We start from the raw sequence: 25630 nt of genomic DNA on the forward strand, positions 1-25630 counted from the left end.
ACAAAGTTTACAAAGAGTGATTGGTTTGTCCACTTTTTTTTTTTTTCACTGTTGTTGTAATGTATTGGGAAGCCAGAATGCATATCCATATCTACTCATTAAACTAGTCTTGTTGAACTTTGAATGGCAGTAAGTCAGATGTCTGCCCTATTAGCTCTGTTGTGGAACGTTACCCTGAATAGTCACAGCATTCCCAGACCTGATCTGTCCTTCGGCACAGTAGAACACATGAGAGCTGCTGTGTGTCAAGCACTGTGTAAATTAGATTAGTAAAATATATTCTTATCATTGGTTGACATAAGTTTTTGTATTGAGGTGTTGCATGACACCAGAATATCATAAAGCAACAACTCCATATGCATCCACTGTTTTTTTTCTGAAGAGGTATTCAATCCTGCTCCTGGAGGGCCAACACCCTTGCCTGGAAGTTTTTTGTGAGTTTGAAGACCTTGATTAGCTGGTTCAGGTGTGTTTAATTGGGGTTGGAGCTAAACTCTGCAGGACAGTGGCCCTTCAAGAACAAGTTTGGTCAACCCTGTCTTACTGCAATCACATTTTAGTGCTTGATTATAGAGCTGATGAATTTGAATGTTTTTTTACTTATTCATTTTCTTGCAAACATATCATGAAATGCATGCATATCCTACCAGCTCAACTCTTCCAAATCCTCCAACTCCCAAGGTGTCGATGATGTTGAAGTCCACCAGCTTCAGGTTGGAGAAGAAGGCATTCTCTGCCTCGTATCTGCATTTTTTGAAGTGGAAAAAGGGAAACTTCTAGTCACAGCATTCCCAGACCTGATCTGTCCTTCGGCACAGTAGAACACATGAGAGCTGCTCATGTGTCCAGCACTGTGTAAATTAGATTAGTAAAATATATTCTTATCATTGGTTGACATAAGTTTTTGTATTGAGGTGTTGCATGACACCAGAATATCATAAAGCAACAACTCCATATGCATCCACTGTTTTTTTTCTGAAGAGGTGTTCAATCCTGCTCCTGGAGGGCCAACACCCTTGTCTGGAAGTTTTTTGTGAGTTTGAAGACCTTGATTAGCTGGTTCAGGTGTGTTTAATTGGGGTTGGAGCTAAACTCTGCAGGACAGTGGCCCTTCAAGAACAAGTTTGGTCAACCCTGTCTTACTGCAATCACATTTTAGTGCTTGACTCATTTTCATTTTCTTGCAAACATATCATGAAATGCATGCATATCCTACCAGCTCAACTCTTCCAAATCCTCCAACTCCCAAGGTGTCGATGATGTTGAAGTCCACCAGCTTCAGGTTGGAGAAGAAGGCATTCTCTGCCTCGTATCTGCATTTTTTGAAGTGGAAAAAGGGAAACTTCTTAGAGGTTTGGATAGAGTATGTAATAGGGAATGTTGGAGCAGGAATTGGGGCAGGAAGGCTGTTTATTCGCTCCCTCTCTTTTCTCTCCTTTACCGGGATAGGAAGTAGCTCACGCATTCTGACCTCCTTGAGGCTTGACCAAACCAAATACTGTGAAACAATTAAATGTACAATTCTCAAAACGGCTAGCAATATCGCAAAGACGATCTTGCAATATCTGACTTGCAATATGCAGTACAGCCCTCGCCTCAAGAGCACGTATGGCAGAATAATAACAACAGTCTTTGCTCAAATGTGGAGCTAAGGCGCCATTTCCAGGTTACATTTCGAGATTCGGGATGCAGCGCAGATCGAAGAACAGAGCGATCCAGATTGGTGGAGTCTCTCCGCATCAATATCGGTTTGTGAAAGCTCTTCTGGACACAAAGTTTGGATGCAGAAATACCCAAAGTTACCACAGTCATCAGCAGAGACAGTACTAAATGTCGAACAAAGGTACTCGCTGAAAATCTTACAAAGCAAGAGGTTTTGTCCTTGCAGCAGCAGGAGTGCACGTTGAGGGACAGTACGCTTTACTGGTGAGACTAGTGCTGTCCTTGTGACTAAGTCTCAGTCCCTGTGCTTAAACTGAGCTTGACTGTACTCCCTGTGTGAGAGTCTCTACTAATACTGCCTTGCCTGATCCAAGTTTATTTTTAGCATGTGAACTTGGCTTACGGTTCTCCTAGTCAGAAAAGGTGTCCCTGCTCTACCCTCACACCACCATCTCTTTTTAAAGTTCAAATGTAACTTGAGAAGGACATTGGCGCTGCATAATTATGAGGCCTTTTGCATGCTTTGGAGTTGAGAGAATGAACCTTTCAATTAACACTTATAATAACAAAATGAGCTCGTCCTGGAAATAAGTGTGATATCTAGGCCTTCTGACAGGAAGAACCTGGAAGACTGGAAGAAATGTATCTTTAGCTAGATCGGAAGATAGGATTTCCATGTTGATGCTGCCAGCTGTGGAGATCAGGAATTGGGGAACTTGCTTAGTAACTGTACTTCATTACTATACTTAAATAATAGTTTTTATGATTGTATACTTTGCTCGAGTACTTCTGAAGCTGACGCTGCAAGGGGAAAAACATTTGTGTTACCCCTTAAAATGTCAAAAACCAGCTACATATTTTACAGCACATGCATTTTGACATGCTTGGGTCACAAGCACGTTGTTGACCTAAATAAAAATGTTTCATTTATAACCACCAATTTATCAGTCAAATGTCAAATAACTATAAAACCTGACACTGATTAATTTAATTTATAATATAAGCTTTGGTATAACTCTAGTGTGTCCTGGAGACTTACATAGTCATGACAAATGCCATTTGAATTGTATTAACATTTCCTTTTTTAATAACTTCGCACATTTGAATTAAGACCATTATTGATTTAATCTGAAACATAAATATTACTTATTTAATAACTAAAATGTTTTACCTAAAGTTTAATTTCACTCAAGGTTTATTTATTTATTCAGCTAGATACATCCTTTAGATTGTATCTGAGTTTGACATGGCACAGGGATAGTTCACCCCAAAATGTTTTCTGAAAAATTAAATCATTGGGATCCCATGTTGTTTTAGATTGATTCTTTGATTGCATTTGTTTTCATTTCTTCAATATCTTTTGTTTTCCACAGAAGAAAGATACATGCAGGTACACAGTAATACAGGTTCAGAATGAGTAAATTCATTTTAATTTTTGGATGAACTATCAATTTATAACATACTTTGTCCACACATCTGAGTATTTCTACTTGTCATTCACAAGACAGTAAAATGCCTTGAGTCAAAGTCTCAGTACAAGCTCAGAATCCCTCATGTCACTTTAGAAGCTGGAAAACACCCTGAAAGACCACCACTGCTATTTTACACGGCAAGGACACAGTATCTGCAGTAAGTTTCCATATTTAACCAAGACTCCAGGCAGGGGGACAGCTGTCCTCTCCAACCTCTCCAGGCAATGAGAGAACTCCGACCAATGCAGTTGTCCGCATAAGAAGAACACGCCACATAGTGACATGGCTGTTTCTGCCAAGGTCGACAGTCATTTGGAAAGAAGAGAATATTCCGGTACATTGCCCCATCTATATCAGCAAACGTGTCTAAAGCTTCCAGTTTCAGTATTTTGGGAATAACCAGAACTTGATTCCCAGCTCCACATAGGGGGCTTTCACACTGGAGGAACATTTTCAGTATTCACTTTTTGGCATGTTTGCACCGCAGGAACTAGGAACAATTTTAGTTACAGGAACGCCTTTTGGGGGAACTAAATTAGCTCCTACTTCAGAGTAGGGTCCAACCCAGCACAATAGGAACCACCAGTGACATAAGGGGCTTTCGCACCAGGTAGTTATAGGAACTAGACACCAGGGCGTTCACCCGAGAACTAAATGTTCTCCTGGGGCCGTTTTCCTGGTTGCATTAGTACCACCAATGGGAACTCTGAAGTGATGTAAGCTGGCCAACAGCGACATCATTTAAATGCGGCATTCAACAACATCGTTGAACATTGACAGCAGTTGGAAGAGGGAGGAAAGAGAACAGCCCATTCTTCTGCATCGTTCCATCTATCACAGTTTTCCATGTTTGTGGAGCTAGGTCATGGAATAAGTACATGTAAACTGTGTGTTTACATGTTTTTTTTTAAAATTCCAGTGTATCAAATGGCATGCTTTCAGCCAATAAGTACCCAGTGTGAAAGCCCCTATGAACTACAAATCAACTCTGGGACTAAGAGTTCTACTTTGATAAAATAAATTACGTTGGACATTATGGAACATGTTTACTGGGGCACAATCTACTACAGGTAACTGGTACAATCAGCAGCTTTGTAGTTAAAGGAACAGTTCACCCAAAATGGTAAATTCCCGCAAGGATTTTTTTTATCTTTGGAAAACAAATGGTGCACAAGAATGAAATTCATGAGTCATACATGCACGTCTGAGGTTCTGTTTACCATTATTTTATGTGCCACATGTGTGCGTGTCTATCAATGTTAATATGTGAATAAAAGCCTAAGGTCTGTTAATCATTTAAAGTGATCACATCTCTTCAGAAGATATGGATTAAAGGAGTCGTTCACTTCCGGAATGAAAATTATGTCATCATTAAATCCAAATAAATGACTATTCAAATTAGTTCCTGAATTTTACTAACTTTTTACATACACAATCTGATTTTATTCTATGAATCAGCCATTTTTGCACAGGTGTATCCAAGCTAATGTGTTCTCCATTGTAATGGTTACAAGCGTAACCCCTCAAGTGTTAGAGCTCCATAAGTGGGCAGAGGGGAGTGGGCTGGATTTCACATAAGCTGTTGACAGGTGATATGTCACAGAGGTGTGAGCTCTGAGAAAAGCGACTGATGACTGACATCACATGGTCGACTAGAGTGATTTTCCACTGCCTTAGCTGAAAGCATGAGTTAGGGTGTGTTATGAAAACCCATATGTACTTCATGGGACAGTAAACAAGGCCAAGATAGTGGCTTGAGAGGCTTTGATAAGACAATCTGAAAAAGCCAGAACTGGTTTACAGTACTTGGATCTTAAAACCATTGGTGGAAAAAACAAACATTTGATGTAGGCTCCATTCCAAACCTAGTGAGCAGTCTTGCATCCTAACTGAAATCGATTTGACTGAGCTGGTATGCATGCACTACATTGGCAACCTTGGATGTCAAGCAACTGATTTAATTTGAGTTTGAGATTAGCTGGTTACTAAGCTAATGACAGAACTTTAATAAGCCAATAAATCTATATGAATTGATTGAACAATTTAGCATTTGTTAATACTTATATTGTTTTAATTACTTAATCATTAATTAATTAAATAATGTCAGTGATAATATTCAGTACTAAATATATTTATCAATCATGTCTTTGTAGAAGACTTGGATTAAACTGCTCAGTTCATATGGATTCATTTTACATGTCTTTAATTACATTTTGAAGCTTGAAATTGTTGATTACATAGACTGTCAATTGATGGGCAAAAAAAAAATAATATAAAAGAATATAAAAAATATTTAATTAAAAATCATTTCAATAAAAAAAAAAGTGATCCAAAAATGAACAAAAGGTCTTAAAAGTCAAACGTGTGTGTCAAGCAACTGATTTTAATTGAGTTTGTAGATCTTGCTAAGCTAATGATAATACAAAAAATTAAATAAAATAATATTTAATTGATTAATCACACAGACTCATAGAAATAGTAAGTACAATTTTAATTATATGAATTAATTTAATAAATTGTTTATTTATTATTTAAATGCTATATTTTAAATAACTTTTAATTACATACTTGTTTAAATACCATACTTACAGTGCTATTAATATATTTCATATATATTCATCAACTCAAATAGTGCTCAAAATCATCATCTTAACAAATCAGCTCCACATTTCATTGTGAGGAGTCTTTTATCCTCAGATTTCCTCACAATGCATTATGTAGGGGATACTTTCTTAGAATTAGCCAAAAGAAGGCAGCACAATTAAAAACTGCTTTGAGGCAAGACCTATAGTAAAAGAAGATATTTTGACATAACAGAAGATAATTTGAAAGTCCAAACAACATTGGACCCAAATGATTTCCATTGTATGGTCAAAAACACATAGCCGTTTGTGACATCTTTTGTGGTTTGCAAAAGTAAGAACATTTTACAGGTTTAGAACGATCTATTTAAAATGCTGCCTATCTAGCATGAAGCCCAGAGTTTTCGGGAGGAATGTTTTATACCTTGACTGGCCTCCAGTCTCTCGTAAAAAGCTGAAGAGCAGTCACATTCCTCCATGCAGAAGTGGCAGCCTTTCAACGTATCCACTACTGCTGTTACAGCTGTGAAAATAAGCCCCAAGTCCGAACTGTAGTCGGACCGCGGGCAGTTTCCTCAGGGGTCAGTGGTTAGCTAAGAACGGCTGGGTGCTGGGCTTTGACCTCATACCCAACAAAGAAAAGATGGATGAAATGACAGAAAACAGCGTGCTGCAGGAAGCCTGCCCAGGTGTTCTCCACAATGCAGCATTTGACTGCATTACATCCACTTGACGACCTCTTTAAGTCTAGGTCAGCTTTTGTTGACTTGGTTCTTGTCACATTATGTTTTACTCATTTAGGTTTGCACGTGTCTTAGATGACCTATTTGACCACACGGTGACTTTAAACAATGTAAAAATCATTCATCAATTCAAAGGCCTTGTAAAATGTCCAGCATAGACCTTTCTAGAGCAACTAACAAAATATTATTTAATGGTTGTCAAGTAGCATGACAGAAGTGAGCTAAATCCAGTGCATGCATGTGACCGTTCCACATATGTGTGAAATATGACGTGCTGTAAAACCATCAATATAAATAACACTCCATTTTTTACATACTGTAAGATTTGTTTAGGCTTTGATACTAAAATTTTAACTGACACAACTGTATAAAGACAGATGCATTTGTATTCAATATTGATTTTATTATTCTTAAAATAACATTCATCAAATCGCATACAGTAGAAGCTGCTTTCAGTATTCTTTTAGCGCTCCTTATTTTATTTATTGACTTGAATTTGTGTTTTATCTACTTATAAACATATGTGCCCCTGGACCACAAAACCAGTCATAAGGGTCAATTTTTCGAAATTGAGATTTATACATCATATGAAAGCTTTCCATTGATGTATGGCTTGTTAGGGTTGGACAATATTTGGCTGAGATACAACTATTTGAAAATCTGGAATCTGAGGGTGCAAAAAAATCTTGCGAAAATTGCCTTTAAAGTTGTCCAAATAAAGTTCTTAGGAATACATATTACTAATCAAAAATTAAGTTATAATATATTTACAGTAGTACATTTACAAAATATCTTCATGGAACTTGATCTTTACTTAATATCTTAATGATTTTTGGCATAAAAGAAAAATCAATAATTTTGACCCATACAATGTATTTTTGGCTATTGCTACAAATATCCCCCAGCGACTTAAGACTGCTTTTGAGGTCCAGGGTCACATATGTAATGATCGCAAGTTTTTTGTTTAACTTGACATCTTGATTTTATTGTAATTCTTATTTTGTTTATATCTTATTGGATTTAAATGATCAATTTGTGTTGCTCTCATTCTGTTTGATGACTGGATTGAGCCATACAGAATTTCATTGTAATTTTGTTACACTGACAATAAAGAAATCTACAATTCTAGTCAATTCTGATTAATTGGATACATTAAAGGGTATGTTCACCCAAAAATGAAAATTCTGTCATTAATTACTCGTAAGACCTTCGTTCATCTTCGGAACACAAATTAAGATATTTTTGATGGAATCTGAGAGCTGTCTGACCCTGCATAGATAGCAACGCAACTGAAATGTTCCCAAGTCCAGAAACGTAGCAAGGAGATCGGTAAAATAATCCATGTGACAACAGTGGTTCAACCACAATTATACGAAGCTACGAGAATACTTTTTGTGAGCAAAAGAAAAGCGATGACGACTTTATTCGACAATTTGTCTCCTCTGCATCACCCTGTAAACAGCGTATGCTGTTTAACATTTCAGTTGCGTTGCTGTCTATGCGGGGTCAGACAGCTCTCAGATTCCATCAAAAATATCTTAAATTGTCTTACAGCTTTGAACTCTGTGCTACCAAATAAAACGTTAACAATTTTGCAAATTGTTGGTCCAATGCAGTTCAGTTCATATGACTACAATTCACTGTTTGATTGTGACTACATTTTTATTACTTTTGTACAATAAACAATATTAATATGGGTTGCCTCATAATGTAAAAGGTAAAAAAAGTTCAAAGTTCAGAACCACCTGATGCAACAACCATTCGCAGTTGGGTCATGTATCATTGGTATAATGGCCTTACATGGGGTTTGTTTCTTCGTCTGTTTTTAGATCTACGTGCAAGGTCTCAGTCACATGAATCCTAACAGCTCGCACCTGGGTGAACTAACCCTTTAATCAGAATGGTGTTGTCAAAACAAACAAAAAATTCAATTGAACTCTGTGCTACCAAATAAAACGTTAACAATTTTGCAAATTGTTGGTCCAATGCAGTTCAGTTCATATTACTACAATTCACTGTTTGATTGTGACTACATTTTTATTACTTTTGTACAATAAACAATATTAATATGGGTTGCCTCATAATGTAAAAGGTAAAAAAAGTTCAAAGTTCAGAACCACCTGATGCAACAACCATTAGCAGTTGGGTCATGTATCATTGGTATAATGGCCTTACATGGGGTTTGTTTCTTCGTCTGTTTTTAGATCTACGTGCAAGGTCTCAGTCACATGAATCCTAACAGCTCGCACCAATCTCAGCTTTGTTCCTTCAGCACCCTCTTCTGAGGCCACAGATAACAAGTATAGTCATTATGATGGACTGATGGCCTTTCTCCAAACTACAGCGGGACAGTAATAACACATGAGCACTTCAACCGACTGACTGCTTGCATAATTATTACACGAGTTAATTAGAGATAATAATAATTTTGTAATAGTTCTCCATGTGAGGCAATTCAATTCTTGACAGTTTGCTTCGCAGTCAGGTTCGGAAAGTAAAAATCCCATTCATTTTATCCATAGTGAAAGACGATATATTTTAAGTTTATTGTATATATGCATATGCTTATACACACAAATATTTAAGTTGTTGTATTTTAGAGGTTGTTTGTTTGGTCCAAGGGCTCAAGATTTGAAGATTTGAGGACTGAAATATTTATGATGAAAACAATTGGGAACATCTGTTCATAACTCAAGGTCCCAGATCTCGAAGTCAATGTTCTTGAAGTAAAGGCATGTTAAACTACACTCTTAAAAATAAAGGTGCTTCAAAAGGTTCTTCAAGCGATGCCATAGAAGAACCATTTTTGGTTCCACAAAGAACCATTCAGTCAAAGGTTCTTTAAAGAACCATCTCTTTCTTACCTTTTTGTAATCTGAAGAACCTTCTTTCGCCACAAAGAACCTTTTGTGAAACAGAAAGGTTCTTCAGATGTTAAAGGTTCTTTATGGAACCATTTAGACAAAAAGGTTCTTCTATGGCATCGTGAAGCACCTTTATTTTGAGTGTATGTGCTCAGAAAACACCATGCCAAACACACGTACTGACATATTGACGGATGTGGAATTCATGGTCAGTGATACAGAATACAACTGAACTTCTGGAGGATGTGAGTAACTGAGCTGTCAAATGGGTTATACTTGAGAGTGAAAGGCCAGGTGCAAAAATAAACGCCTTACATAAGCGTCTGCCAAGACTGTGCTTCTTGAGTTAAAGGATTCCATAGTGAATGTCTGGACAAATATTACTAGATGATGAAAGTAAATACAGACCACATGACATTTGTATATGTTTAGTGCGTCTTGGATAAAAAATGTTGCATGGTTGTAAACATGGGTATGAATAGTTTTGGTGAAATTGTGCATGATTTGTTAAAATTGTGTATGATTTGTTGTTGTTTTTTTAAGCTTAAATATTATTAATACTCAAATCACATTTTATTTTAAAGACATAATTTCAGTTATGGGAAAAAATGTCTCCTGAGCCCACAAGAGGGTGCAGTGAGGAATTTCAAATTCAAATTTTGCTTCAAGTTTGTAATGTTGTGATTCATTTCATAGCTGGTTGGCTAGGTTCGTGGCTTATAACGCTTCAACGAAGGCTTTTTAAAATCTCCTCAGCATTCAAGCACAGCATTAAACTGTTAATTCAAATGAGTGAAATTACATTACTGTCTGTTTAAGAAACTGCATAATATTTTAAAGTAATGTTAATAAAACAAATGCAATTTCACAAATTGCAAACAAAACTTTTTGTGCAAAGTTTAATGCAAAAATCATACCCGATTGGTAATATATTAAATCATATCAGCAATATGCGAAAACAGACAGCGTTATGTCAAAACTATTATCAATTTTGCCTACGACATGCCACAAACTCATCACTTTTAAGGGGCTATTCATGCATAATGCACTTTTGTGATTAAAAACATGAGACACAGGGCAGTGGAATGACCAAAAAAACTGCTTTCTTTATAGGTTTACCTTTTTTCACTTGACAAAACCTTTTAAAAATATCCCCTCATGTGTGAGATGCAGGCACAACAATCAAAGACGTCCATCTAGTGCAAGTTTAGATGGAAAAGCAGTGCAGTTGAATGAGCTTAGGCTGGTTTTTAAGATTTCTTGACTGTAATATCTGTATCAAAATTAAAATATAGCTACTTTTCTTGAATACATCTTTTCTTGGTCTTGAATAAATCTGATGAAAACACTCCTTACATGTCACTATTGTTGAGGCTCGTGCTGGTAAGTAGCCAATCACCATTCAGTAATATGTGTCACATAATCAGCTGTGTGATACACTTTGCAGGGTCTCCTCTGCTTCTACATATAGCCTGTTTATGTCAGGCGATTCCTAAGAAAAACATCATGCTAGTAAGAGGGACAGGAGACAGCTGTCCGCCGCAAGTCCAGCCCAAACACAGTCAACACGCATGAAGTGTGCTCGTGGTGTAGTCAAGAAAGAGAATTAAAGGTAAACCCTAAGTATTTGATGACTGACAGCATAAGGCCAATGTGAAATGTGTCAGTCCTATTGCGGAGGACAGAACACAGTGTCCTCATTTTTCTGCTGCATCATAGTGTGAATAACATCTGTCTTATCTGTGTGCTCAGCACAGCCAGCGCAGCCAAAGCAATGTGAAGCAACTTTTGGGGTAACCTCAGATCAGACTGTCTAACTTTTTGGCAGATGTGGTGCCAAGCCTTTAAGTCCAAGTCTGAAGCCCTCTGTCACAAGTCCAAGTCAGTAATAGTTTTTGACATGCAGCAGGTTACTTTTATAACTCGTTTAACATATAGCATTAAAAAATTAGGCTTACAAAAAATAGTTTTATTTGATCAAAAAAACTGTAATATTGTGAAATTATTGAAATATTAGTAGAATGGAATACAGTATTATTATTATTATTATTTTATAATGACCCTACAAATTATCATTACATGATAATTATTACAAATGTAGATATTTACAATGCTAAATAAATATAAGTACTGTAAAGAATAACAAGTATTGTACATAATAATTATAAGAATAATTTTCAATATTACTGTTAATAATAATAATAATATATTCTTATTATTTAATTATAATTATTAACAATGTTAAACAAATATAAATGTGGTAAATTATAAGTATCGTACATAATAATTATAATATTATTTATCATTATGGTTATTAATATTATATAAATAATTAATAATGTTATAATGTAATAATTAACATTTCAAATGCAAGTATTGCAAATATTAATAATAATAATAATAATTATTATTATTACTATTATGACCCTACAAATGGTCATTACATGATCATTATTACAAATATAATTATTTATAATGTTAAAAAAATATAAGTACTGTAAATAATAACAACAATAATAATATTGTACATAATTATAACAATTATTATTATTGTTATTATCATTTAAATAATAATGTTACTCAAATGCAAGTGCTGCAAATAAAAATGATAATGAGGATAATAATAATAATAATAATTATTATTATTATTATTATTATTATTATTATTATTTTATTTATTATTATTATTATTTTATCATTATTTCAACACCTATAATAGCATCCAATAAAAGCATCTGCACTACACTACCAAGCTCTACCAAATGCAAGACAAAATGTATGACAAAAAGAGAACAATCTGCATACATTAAACACACACACACACACACACACACACACACACACATTAAGCCAAAGGCCAGTATCCTAGTAACTAATGAATGTAACTTAATTCCCTTGGGTGAAAGAGGTTGTTTAGACACTTGCTATTGTGAGCAGAGTGCATATCATTAACACAACTTCAGATCTCTCTGTGTATTCAGCACTCAAGCTCCTCCACACGCCAAACACTCTAATGAGAACAGAGGTGCTGAGTACACACGCTGACCAGCCGCCATGGCAACAAGATCACCATACAGTGCATGTGCATCAGTGGACGTGATCACAGAAGAACAGTGGTTATGTTTGCAGAGAGTTATGACAGTTAGAGACGCTGGTGTCACTGCAGGTGCTACCCTTCCTTCAAGCTGACCGCTGGCTTGGATTTCAACATCAGAGTGCTGTCCAATGGCAGTGTTTCAAGAAACACACCTGGGTCCCATCTCTAACACTATGCCACTGGGCTGTGCAGCTCTCATGAGCAAAGAAACACTGTGATTGGACTGGAATCAGGTAGATCTGCATGATGAGTCACACTTCCAGCTGTGTTGGGCCAACAGCAGCATATGCATTGAGCAAACATGGCTTTATCTTGTCAGCAAGGAACTGTTCATTCAGATGGGCCACTTACAGACCTCGATATGGACATGACACCGAATTCTTCAGTGATTTTAGCTACATGGATTTCAGTTTTGACAGTCTACAGCTGTTCATGTTCACCTTAAAGGAATAGTTCAAGCAAAAAATGAAAATTCTGTCTTCGTTTACTCACCCTCAAGTTGTTCCAAACCAGTTTGAGTTTCTTTGAAGGAATACTGGTAACAAGTATTCAAGCTTTAAAGGGGTCATATGATGCGATTTCAAGTTTTCCTTTCTCTTTGGAGTGTTACAAGCTGTTGGTGAATAGATAAGATCCCTGAAGTTGCAAAGACTAAAGTCTCAAAACCAAAGAGATATTCTTTTTCAAAGTTAAGACTCTGCCACGCCCCCCTAAAACGGCTCGTTCTAACACGCCCCCACATATCTAGGTCACTATGTGGGAATATTTGCATAATGCACCCAAATGTGCACGCAAAGAAAGAAGGCGTGGTTTCAGTAACCACAGTTAGTGTTGAAGCAGTCATGTCAGGGAGACGCTGTGTGTTTCTAGGCGAAAGCAAAAGCACTTTATTGGCCTTTCTGAAAGTAGATGCATTTAGGAATCTTTAAGATCACTTACAACAGAACAGCAATGCATTTTATGGACGACCGTTTCATGATCCTAGGAGAGGAGGTAATTCTGACTTTGCTATGACAATCTGGAGCTCCTGAATCAGCGAGTAAGTATGTTTTGTTACTAGTTTAAGTATTTGCTATTGACTGTTCAAATGCAGAGTTTTGCGCATTGTGTATGTGTGTGTGTGTGCACGCATGTGTGTGTGTGTGTGAGAGAGAGTTTCACATCAAAGTGGAGTCAGCTGTCTTAACCGCGGCTTGTGTACTGCATCATTACTGTGTCTGTTCCCCTTTCGGGCTTGAACTGATGGTAAAACTAATGACATTATTTACTGTCTTTACATTTATTTTGAAAGATGAAGCTCGCGATTATGGTAAGGGGCGTTACATTTCCGACGAGTGCTTGCGGTGTTCGGCCAATCACAATGCACTGGGTCAGCTGGCCAATTGACTGTGCTTGTCGGAAGGAGGGACTTTGTAGAAAACGAAGCGTTTGAGAGAGGCGGGGCATAGAGGACCTACAATAATGTACAGTATTTGAAAAATAATGTTTTTTTTAACATTAAAGAATGTCAACATATTCTGTTACACCAAATACACAAGATAACAATCTTTAAAAAAATCATCATATGACCCCTTTAAACGTTAAATCCTCTAGCTTTTATTTTGGTTGAATTCTGGTGAAATGCTGGTGAAATTAACAAAGCTCACAATTGTATGCATATTGAAACCACCCCCTCATATCATGCAAGTTACTGGCATGTAATTATATCATTCAGTTCACTGTATATGGTTTTACACAGACAAACTGCGGAGTGGGTACACAGCTTATAAAAATATAATACTAATTAATAGTGGTCAGATATAACACTGCATGCTCTGTTGAGCAGTGTTTATAGTCCACAGTAACTTAAAAACAATAAGTATAGAATTGAAATCAAATTGTATTCTACAACTGACAAGAGATTCTAAATAGCCTACAATACGTTTACCACTGGACATTGTACATCTAGGTATGGCCCCATGAGGGCGCTCTTAGACCACTCACTGTGTGTGTAGACTCCAGGCTAATTGATAATAACAATGCCTCATAAAGCAAAATTGTTATTGAAATGGAAAGTTTGTTTCAGCCAAACTACATATGGAAAGTCTGTTAAGACTTAAGACTGTTAAGACTGGACCTAACAAAGTATGGCAAGCCATTTTAACATTTAATCTATAACCTAGTATCTATGTTCATGCTACTAGTACTTATTTTTTATATTCTAGTATATTTTCCATTAAAGTACTATTACTTATTCATTAGCTACTAGTGCTTATTCTTTAGGTACTAGTACCTTTTTAAAGTTTGTGAAAAGCCTCCTGGTACTTATCATTAGCTACTAGTGCTTATTTTTTAGGAATAAAAAAGACACTAGTAGTTACTAGTGTCTTTTATAAAGTTAGTTGTACTTATTCATTAGTTCGTATTTATTAGATACTAGTACTTATTCCAATAGCAGGGGTTAAAGCGCAAAAAAAAAAATTCCTGAGCCCGAACATTTTCCCGGTGGAGGTTGGTTGGCCACCTACGCAGGGTTATTTGGATAAACCTGGGTCCCTTTTAATACATACTAGTCAAAACTGAATAGTTGATATCTCAATGTCAAATGCCCATATAAGTCAATGGTGAAATGTTGGTAACACTTTAGGATAGGGAACACTCATTCACTATTAACTACGACTTTTCCCTCAATAAATTCCTAATTGGCTGCTTATTAATAATTAGTAAAGTAGTTGTTAAGTGATGTAGAATAAGGCCATGTAGAATAACAGATTAATATGTGCTTAATTATAACTAATAAATGGCTAATATTCTAGTATGCATGCTAATAAGCAACTAGTTAAGAGACCCTAAAATAAAGTGTTACCAAAATATTAAATTTGTTACTAGTCACTATTGCAAAAAGTACTAGTATCTATTTAATAGGTACTATTTAATAATAAGTACCAGTATCTAATGAATAAGTACTAGTGTCTATTTAATAGGCACTAGTATCTAATGATATAACACTTTAATGTCAGACGAGTCTGAAATTTTCTTGCATGACAGTATCTGTGTTTACAACAATCAACATCTTTTAAACAACAACATGCACTTCATCCACACACAAACAAAACACAATATACATTACACTCCCTTAAACATTACATTATGCCTTACCCTCCTACTACACTTCTACAACTACACCATGTTCACATTACTCTTGATTTTTGATTACATGTCTTATTCAGCTAATGAATGAGTACTAGTGTCTAATAAATAAGAACTAGTATCTAATTAATAAGTACTAGTATATTTTAAAAAGGTACTAGTACCTACAGAATAAGCACTAGTAGCTAATGAATAAGTAATAGTTCTTTAATGGAAAATATACTAGTATCTAAAAATAAGTACTTGTAGCATGAAAATAGATACTAGTAAGGTTTATAGATTAAATGTTAAAACGGCTTTCCATAAACAAAGCTATTGCTGAGGTTTACAAAGTTTGAATGATACAAAGCATTACGCACGGCATTGAGGATAGATAGATAGATAGATAGATAGATAGATAGATAGATAGATAGATAGATAGATAGATAGATAGATAGATAGGTGAAAACTATAATGCATTTGGTCATATTGGGTTGCTAATTCCTGAAAACCTGTCCAGCTGAAATAATTATAGCCACAAAGAGGTCAGAACCACAGCCAGACATGCAAAGCAAATGAAAAACAATTAATTTCTGTCATGTGGACCTTAATCATACACCACATTGTTGAACTCATTACAGGAGAGATCCATATCACAAATATATTATTAATATAGGGAGTGTGTTGTATTTGTGTATGTAGTTTGTACACGTGTAAAATACTTTTTGCTTAAATTGATAGTGCATTCAGAAAGTATTCAGATTCCTTTGTTTTTTTCCATATCCTGTTATGTTGAAGCCTTCTGCTAAAGTGCTTTTTCACATCACGCTCACACTCACACATCACACTCCATACTTATAATGATGAAGCAAAAAGCACACTCCAGTCAAACTGTAGGAAAATCTCAAAGACAATCCAGAGGAACGGGATGAACTTGAGCTAATTTTCAAGTGCAATAGTTATGTCAGTGTGATATTTCATTTTTTCCTTTTAAATACATTTGGGGTATAGAGTGTATTGTTAATTATAATAATAAAGCATTTTACCAGAAGTCTGCAACATAAAATGTGAAAAACTGAATACTTTGTGAATGCACTATACTTGATTGAATCATGCTGAATCATAATTTAATGTACAGAACTCCATATAGTCCGATAACATGATCAGAAAATGTTGAGTATCAGACTCACTTCGCTTTGGAGCCAGCATCTTCATAGATTAATTATAATAATAATAATAAAGCATTTTACCAGAAGTCTGCAACATAAAATGTGAAAAACTGAATACTTTGTGAATGCAGTATACTTGATTGAATCATGCTGAATCATAATTTAATGTACAGAACTCCATATAGTCCGATAACATGATCAGAAAGTGTTGAGTATCAGACTCACTTCGCTTTGGAGCCAGCATCTTCATAGCCTTTGTTAGAGACGTCGTCCAGACCTCCAATCAAGTGTTTGAAGGATCTGCAAACATGAACAGAAAAATTAATCCTTGCCCGTTGCAGGCTGATACTATTGTTCATATAATAGTTATATTATTGGCCTATTATTTTGAACTATTTCAGATGAACTTGCCCCTGAAAATTAGCCACAACAGATAAAAAAAATATTTTATTATTTTAATTTTTTTTATCTGTTGTGGCTAATGTTCAGGGGAAAGTTCAAATACTCAACACTTTATATATATATATATATATATGGTCACAGAAAAGGTCAAGGTTAGCAACAACACAATATAAGCACAATATAAAATTTGAAAATGTCTAATGAAAAATGAATGCAGATGTATGCAATTTTTAATGCTTTATGCTAATGCAGGGGGTCTGCAAACCAAGGTTTATAAAGTCATATTTTGTTGTATTTTATTTACTTAAATTTGCAATAGAGTGTATTTTTAATAATAATAATACAAATTAAACTGACTCCTTAATGAAACAAAGTGTGCCATTGTAGGAACCATTTGTATTGAATAATGCCGTAAACAGACAATTATCATTTAGGAACAAATAATTTGACTACGAGCTGCGTAGATCTATGATCTGCACGGAACAGAGTCAATCACAACACAGTGCATCCCAAATGCTTTTCATCTCATTAAACTTCCAGCCGTTCATCTTCATTTGAAGGAAAGACATCTGTGGCTTTCTCTCTCCCATCTGTTAATAAGGCAGAATATGTCTTCACTATATATGTCAGAATATGAGTTCACACATAGAACAGTTTGTTCTGCTTCTAGAATAAGACAAGGATTTGGCTTGCAGAACTCTGGGACAAGGAAGGGTAAAATAATAAAATGTCTACATGAAAGGCATTTCAATAGTACCACAAATAAATAATGAGGGATATAGTATACAAATTATATATATATATATATATATATATATATATATATATATATATTGTTTCCCAAACTGTGCATATTGCAGGGGGGCTGCAAGCTTTTAAAACAATAATTATAAAGGTAGCAGTTTGCCAAGGCTGCTGAGCCTAATATTGCATTTTAATTTTTTTTTTAAGAAAAACCCAACCCAAGACAGACCCGATGAAATTAGACCCGACACAACCCAACGACCCATTTATTTTTTAACCCGACTGGAGCCGAACGTAAACGGCACTGACGTGTGCACAGCCTGCAGCCCCGCAGTCAGTAAAGAAGAATCCCGGTGTCCTGCTGACTGATTTGGCCACTTCTCCCTTACTTTGATTTATTTAACATTTATTTAATTTATTATTACTTAATATCATTGCTTACTTGATGGATACAATTTATCTCTGAGTTCGGCTTTCAATTGTGACCAGTGGTTTGGAAAAATAAACGTGATAGCTCGATAAAAACTAAATTGGTAGCCTAATAAATCATAGTTTCGCTAGTGTTGGCTGCTCTGCAATACTATTTACCTCATCTCCGGCGAAAGGATTCTGCACACAAAAAAGAAAAGCCCTGCCCTGCATGAACACGCACCGTAATGAAGCGAGTGGCTTTTCCTGATGGATCTCAAATCTATAAGATGGATTTCTGTGAGCGAGGTTACAAACGTATGTTCCTTTTCTAAGTGCGTTTCTCAAAAAATGTACTTAACACCAACGTGCGAGTACGTTAAAGGGATTGTGTCTTATCTGGTCCATTTGGAAAAAGCACATTTATTTTAAATTACCCGAGACCCGAGGCAACTAATACCGAACCCGACCCGTGTCCGAGGCACTCGACGAAGTTTTGGACTTCTAGTTATGAGTCCAAGTTGAGGTTTAAGTCAATTCTTTACAGGTCTAAGTCAAGTCAAAACATTTTGCAGCTTTAGTGTGTTTCATGTTTCCATCTCTGTCACCAAACTAAGTATTCATTCATCATTAGCATATCAATAGTTGAGTTGCTTTGAAATTGCAGTGTCCTAATCGGGCCTGATGTGATAAATAACAAGCATTTATCCCAACCTATTTACATTTTCTCATGTTTCATATAGAAATCGGTTGTTATATTCACTCCAGAGTCCATTTTATAAACAAACTGGTTTTGCATGCATTAAGAAAGTAAATAGGGTCACTTTTAATTTCATATTGACATGACATTTAGGATTTCTTGCCTTAAACTCGTCAACATCTAATGTCATGTCGTACTTTGCCAGTGGTTAAATATCATCCCTTAGCACACTACTTAAAAAGAGCATTTATTTTTTTCCCCTATCCTCTTATTAAATCAGAGAAATATTTTATTGCCTATGTTGCTACAAGATAAGAGATTTAGACATGAGAGGGAACCAGTAATAGTGTTCATAATTTCAGCTGCTGCAGGAGGTGACTCATCCACCAGAGAATTCTCACATTATCTCATATTTTTATTAGAACTCTGATGAAACATTTAAACTAAAAGGGGAACAATCAATTTTATGGTTAAGAGCTGAAATGTAGGATTAATTGAATGCTTTAAATCCTAATGGCATCATTTTGTTGGATGTTACCATGATTTATACAGTCTTTTGAGTCTTGGCAGGTCAGGCAGGACAGCGGTAACCCGAGCCATAATAATGATTTGATGGACATTTAAAGTGTGAATGACTTTATATCACTGCACCTCTGACCCATTTCACAATGTATTCTTAGCACAGTCCCAAGGGAATCCCCAGAATTAGTAGCAGAAATGTTCTGGGGTGTGAACCCAAAGTCACTCACGTGTACTTACATTTCTGCCATTAAAATACTGCTTTGCTGAGATATACACTATTTAAAAGGTCACTCGGTTCTGTAATTTCTGCTTCACTAGCAGAACAAAACGACTGCCAAAAATAAAGCTTTAATACACAAGTTAATAGGGCCATGACAAATAAGAGAGACTACAAATTTTCGATAATGTTTCATAAATCTAGTTTTAAAATATTATATTAAAATTCATGTTGATTACATACGAATCTGAAAAACAAAACATTTTCAAAAAATTCTCTTATATAATTTTTACTATATAAAAATAATTATATAAATGTTCCTTATATTACGTACGTCAGAGTTCACCATAGTTATTTTCAAGTTTTTAAATATATATTTTTGTAATACAAATGGTATTTATTTTACAAATATGAATGATTCATTCTTATCAAGTGGTTTTTGTATGTTTTAACATGATATTTTACTGCATATAACAATATTTAAACCTAACTGCTTTATTGTTTTTTAATAGAATATAACATATAATGCTTTATTCTTCATTATGATTTTTAATTTTATGTTTTTTTTACTTATCAAAAATGATCAAAAAATAATTTTAATTAAGAAATTAAAAGCATGCATCACAAAACAGTTCTTTATATGAATGTCATTTTTTATGTGTTTTAAATAAATTATTAGATCCAGAAAAAAATGACCGTAACATTACGTAACTGTTTGCAAAATGTATCCAGTTACAGTAGCTTGTATATTTCTTTCCACCAATGGAAATCATTCCAAGCAATACAACAGAGTATGTGACTGGAACAGAGTGACAGCATTTCCCTTTTCTGCTCAAAACGTACTTTAACTATTTTTCTTCTGAAATTCCTATGGAGAAAATGAAAGGTACAAATACTTCCAAATCCCAAGCTGCTAAAAAAGTAAGCATTACTGTTGGGTTCTATTCCTAGAGGAAATCAGCTGCATGAATCAGTGGTTAAAATCCCCACTGATCACAGGTCAGCTAGCATACAATATAACAACAACAAGAGTCTTTTAATGAGCATTACCATAAACCCCTGACTGATAACAGGACTGAGATAATGGGCAAATTCCTGCAGTGAGAGTGAAAGTCAGTTTGTATGAGGGGTTGCTTATTATATCTATTCCTCAGACCGAAGTAAAATCAAAGTCTCTGGAGTACGATGTCTACAGAGACGAGAGGAGGTCAATGAGTCCCACTGTGCAGCAAGGCATTGTGCTCCTACTGTTTTGTCACACGCTGTGCCACTCAAATGAGGTTTGCTGACAGCCTGCTGTCTAAGAATGGCAAACGAGAAGATTTGGCTCCATGAAATTAACTGGCGTAAACTAGCATGAACTTGCCACAGTGAAAGCTGTATGAGGTCATTAGAAATTAGTGGCGGTAACTTAGTGAGCACACAGTGGAAAAGATGAAAGACTAATCAGATTTCACAGCATCAGTACACACACAGACACACAACTCACTCTCTGTCAATGACGAGGCAGGTGACAGCTTCAGCAGCAATAACATTAGCCGTCCTGATGTCTTCTCTGTGGAGACACAAAGAATACATGTCAATCATACAGCCAAAATCTAAAATGTATTCATTTTTGATGAATTACTCAATACACACACACACATTTATATGAGATGGTTATTCAACATATAGATATTTTAGTTGAATTTCCAGCAAAAATAACTATTTTGTGACATACTGAGATATACAATTTTATACTGCCATTATTTAATCAATACGTCTTTTTGCATATACTTTGCATTTTTAAAATGTCATGTAAACTCTTTAGCCCGATTGAAATCATACCAGTCAGATTTTTTGTGAAGTTGGGCTAACAGAACAAATTGAACAGTAGCTCCAAAAGTAATGTGTAACAATGTGTGATTTAATCCTTCAAATAATCAGTTACACATTGTGTCATGTATGGCCTGCTGGGACAGATGAAGACTGTAGCTCAACTACTAAAAAGACTCATTCGAGCTAGTTAATAATTATGCATGTAAACATACATAATAAGAGGAAAACAACAAAGCATGATCTATTGTACTGTTTCAGAAAAATTTACATCCGTAGTACATAATTTGTCCTAATCAGTGACAAATGGAGTAGTGTTAATCATCAGCCATTATTATTGTACAACATTTTTTTTACCGCATGGCACAACATAAATTCATGTGTGTGGACCAAAATTCTGAATGACAGTTCCAAGCAGCTGCACACTGCCAATTCACAATGACCAGGTGGGAATGCTGATTGCCTTCACACACAAACAGGAAGTACCAGAAAGTGCATTTGCTGATACAACCATGCCATTTTAGCTTGATTCTCTGAGTCTTTGACCTTGTTTATCGAGTGTCGTGACTTATGTTTAATAAGATTCATACCAGTATGCTCTGCATTACAAGTGCAATGCCGTACCGGGTGTGCTACTGAGCATGTTTACCACATCAGAAAAACCATATATACGGAGCTGGTTTTGTGATGCAAACACCAAAATGTATTTGTTTACACTATGGTAAAAGTGTTTTGAGGTAATAACAGTATTGTGCAAGGAACCTTGTGAAAATAAGTCTTTATTAATCAATAATCTGAGTACAGGTAGGTTATTGGCAAAGGTCCCGATTTTTCAATGAGACTGTGTCATGCTTTTTCAACAAACCCAAACTATAGGTATTATACTTTAGGGTGCCATTCATCCTGTTTGTGCTAGGGACATAATTTGTATCTCAAATCATGTGATTTGTTGAATTCCATAGCAACTGCAACACATGAAAAAACCACTCAGAGCACCTGCAACTGCATAACAATTCCCTGACAACCACCCACAACCCCCATGCATTGTGCCAGAGAGTTTTAAATAGGCAAACACCACTCAAACAAGGAGCAAAAATCATGCTGTATCTTTACAATTACATTGATTGTTCTTTAAATTACTGACTTGTTCAGCAACTTTACAACACATTACAAGGACATCAACAAAACCAGCTGTAGACAGTAAACCACTTATGCGTATTTACCTTAAAAAGCCTGTAAACTGCCTGCCACATCCACACAGACATGGCGTGTTATGAAAGTACACACATTTAACAATACAATTATGTTTTACGATGGATTTTCATGTTTTAGGATCAAAACTCTGGGTATGGGGCAATGCATTTGCTGTTATGCATTTGAAAAGTGGCAAAATAAATGACAAAGGTAAAATGTTTCCAAATATTTTCAATGTGACCTTTATATAATACAAGGACAAAAACGGTGATATGCCACCCACATCCTCAACGTTGACATGGGTCTCCAATTAGCACCACACAGTTGCGAATATTCTTCACTTTCCAGTGGACATGTCTATGTTTAGGGTGCCATTAGTGTTTGCTGTCTTGAAATGCATCTGCATGTGCTGGAATTCAACTGCCTCAAACTGGCTATCATTAGATATGATATGTTTCCTGATACAACTGTGAAAAAAGATAACTCCGATTGAGATAGAACATATCAGAGATGCCGCAGATCTTGCAAATAAGGTCCAATTATAAAACCTAAAGTGATTATTACATCAGTCCTGTGCTATTCACATCACAGCTACACTTATCACATCAATCGCACATGAAGATTAAAACTGACACTGAGAAAGTCCAGAACAGGGAAACATCCTTCAATTAGCATGGCACACTTCAGAGGCAGAGGGATGTCTCTGAATGCTGTGACAGCATTAGGTGAGGATGGAGTCAAAGAAAGACAGAGGGGGGTTAAGACCAGCCAGTACAAACATGTTTCAGCTGTCAGTTAAAGTCTGGATGTAGTGAGCGCACATCACAGCAAGTATGGAGTGAGGATTATGAAGGAAAGGTCAGAGCCGTCAATCAAGCTGGTAGAATAACAGGATAAAGTGACACAACGTGAGCTACTCCATGAAAATGGAACCAAGGTTAAAGTGCCGGTTGTGGAGCATGAGAGGTCTTCAGTGTAGCACTTGTAGGTTAGCACACTCAAAAATAAATGTATGATAGCCCTTATTCATTGTATGTTTTCATATATGTAAACAAACAATGTGAATATTATCAGTTTGGGTTCAAAGCAAAAAGAAAATAATACAGGGTTTGAAACATCAAGAGGGTCAAAGAAATTAGAAGTTTTATTTTTGGGTGAACTAAGGCATTATGTGGTAATTAACATTAAAGTATAGCTGAGATTGATCTGACAAGGAAATAGCACAGATATAGCAATGCTTTTAATTTCATTTCAGATGCATTTTTACCAAAATAACTTCCAATAAAGCCACTTTGTATTGTGTACTATCAGTGAAAATGAATTGTAGCAAGAGTTTGAACAAGATAACTAATATAATCACAAACATGCAGCACGACAAGTCAAATATACACAAAAAGTGTCGTTTAAATGTCAATGCTATTCTTTAAATAGAAGAAATAACAGGTAAGGAACCATATACGGTAAATATCATGAAACAATTTAAAGCCCTCGTTCCCAGTTCTTATTAACATTGCACAATGGGATAAAATATTATTTAATAAGTAAAAATTTATTTATACATGGTTATATGTTGTCCTATTACATAGCATGTTCAATAAACTATAAGATTTCTACTGTAATTAAAGTAATGAAAATATAATTATTATAGAATAATATGGAAAAATTACTTTGGTAATTTGGGATGATGAAATGTGCTTGATTGTAATGAAAATAATGCCACATTGCAAAAAAAAAAAAAATAATAATAATAGAGTTTGACATGATTTTGGTAATGTGACCCGGACATGTTTTCTTTAGAATTATCCATACAGTGGCCCTTGATCTGAGTGTGTTTATATACTTCCCTTCTGGTGTGTAAACTTCAAAAGAAGAGAATTATTCTAAGATCTGGTCAACATCTCCTTAACTGGCAGCAAATTAATTGTTTTGGCTCAACAAGGTGTTTTGCTTAAGAGGGACATGAAAGTTTACTTAGCATACAGGCTGTTGCACATCAAAGCAGTGGGCAGCCTTTAATCCAGAAGACCACAGCTATTGTTATGCCTGTTACTTAGTCAAATCCCAGGCAACTCCCATATCATACAAACAAGACTCAGAACGGCGTAAACAATTATGTTTAAGATGAAAGACTGACTTGATCCACTTCAATAGAGTGCTGATTGATTTGCTAAACATACTACCACTCAAAAAAAGAGAGAAACTAAACAAACAACAACCAAAACAAAAACGCAAGATTGTGTACTAATTAAAGCTGAAAGTGAGAGGTGAGATCAAAAGACGTGAAGATCAAGAACACACATTTGAAGGAGTGACACCTCTTCAGGTGAATACACTACACACCATATTGCAACTCATCAGCTTGGTCGTCCTTCGGCTCAGATCAAAGCAAGAGCCATCTAACTAGGTGGCTTTGTGAATAGAAACAAAGTAACGATTGATCAATAGATCACATAATATATAACTATAAACATACAGCTGATAGACACATTTGTAACAAACAATTATAATAAAATGCATTTGCAATGACAATACCTTGCCCTCAAAATATTTATGTGGTAAAAATAGATTGTGCTTAAATGTAATAGTTACTACATTTATCGTAGCTAATAAAACTGTTAATTAGGTACTATCCATCAATGTAATCAAAAACAGAATTAAATCATTCATTTAACATTAACATTGCTAATGCATTAATCGTGAATGAATAGTTTATTATTTTTGAGTCAACTTTTTAAATGTAAAAATGGTCAAATTTGAAATGTGTAAGTGTATTAAAAATCAACTTTATCCAAGATTAATAAATGCAGTAGAAGTACTGTTTACTGTCAGCTTGTGATATCTAATGCATTAACTAATGTTAACACATGTTTGGTTATTGTAACCAATTAAAATATGGTGCATCCAATCAGACTTCAAGGTATGTTGGTGCAA

General features: G+C 35.4%; 1 protein-coding gene across 1 annotated transcript in view; it reads right to left on the reverse strand.

Moving 5' to 3' along the window:
• The window catches only part of prkg1b (protein kinase cGMP-dependent 1b), a 152834-nt gene that overhangs the window by 5945 nt on the left and 121259 nt on the right, over positions 1 to 25630 (reverse strand). The window contains exons 8-10 of the mRNA XM_016240741.1: positions 21180 to 21245; positions 16923 to 16997; positions 1217 to 1313 (exon numbers count right to left, since the gene is read on the reverse strand). Of these exons, the coding sequence (XP_016096227.1) occupies positions 1217 to 1313; positions 16923 to 16997; positions 21180 to 21245 (238 nt within the window). The remainder of the gene's footprint in view (positions 1 to 1216; positions 1314 to 16922; positions 16998 to 21179; positions 21246 to 25630) is intronic.

The sequence above is a fragment of the Sinocyclocheilus grahami genome, unplaced genomic scaffold (genome assembly GCF_001515645.1).
Source record: "Sinocyclocheilus grahami isolate Dianchi unplaced genomic scaffold, SAMN03320097.WGS_v1.1 scaffold599.1, whole genome shotgun sequence".
Lineage (NCBI taxonomy): Eukaryota > Metazoa > Chordata > Actinopteri > Cypriniformes > Cyprinidae > Sinocyclocheilus > Sinocyclocheilus grahami.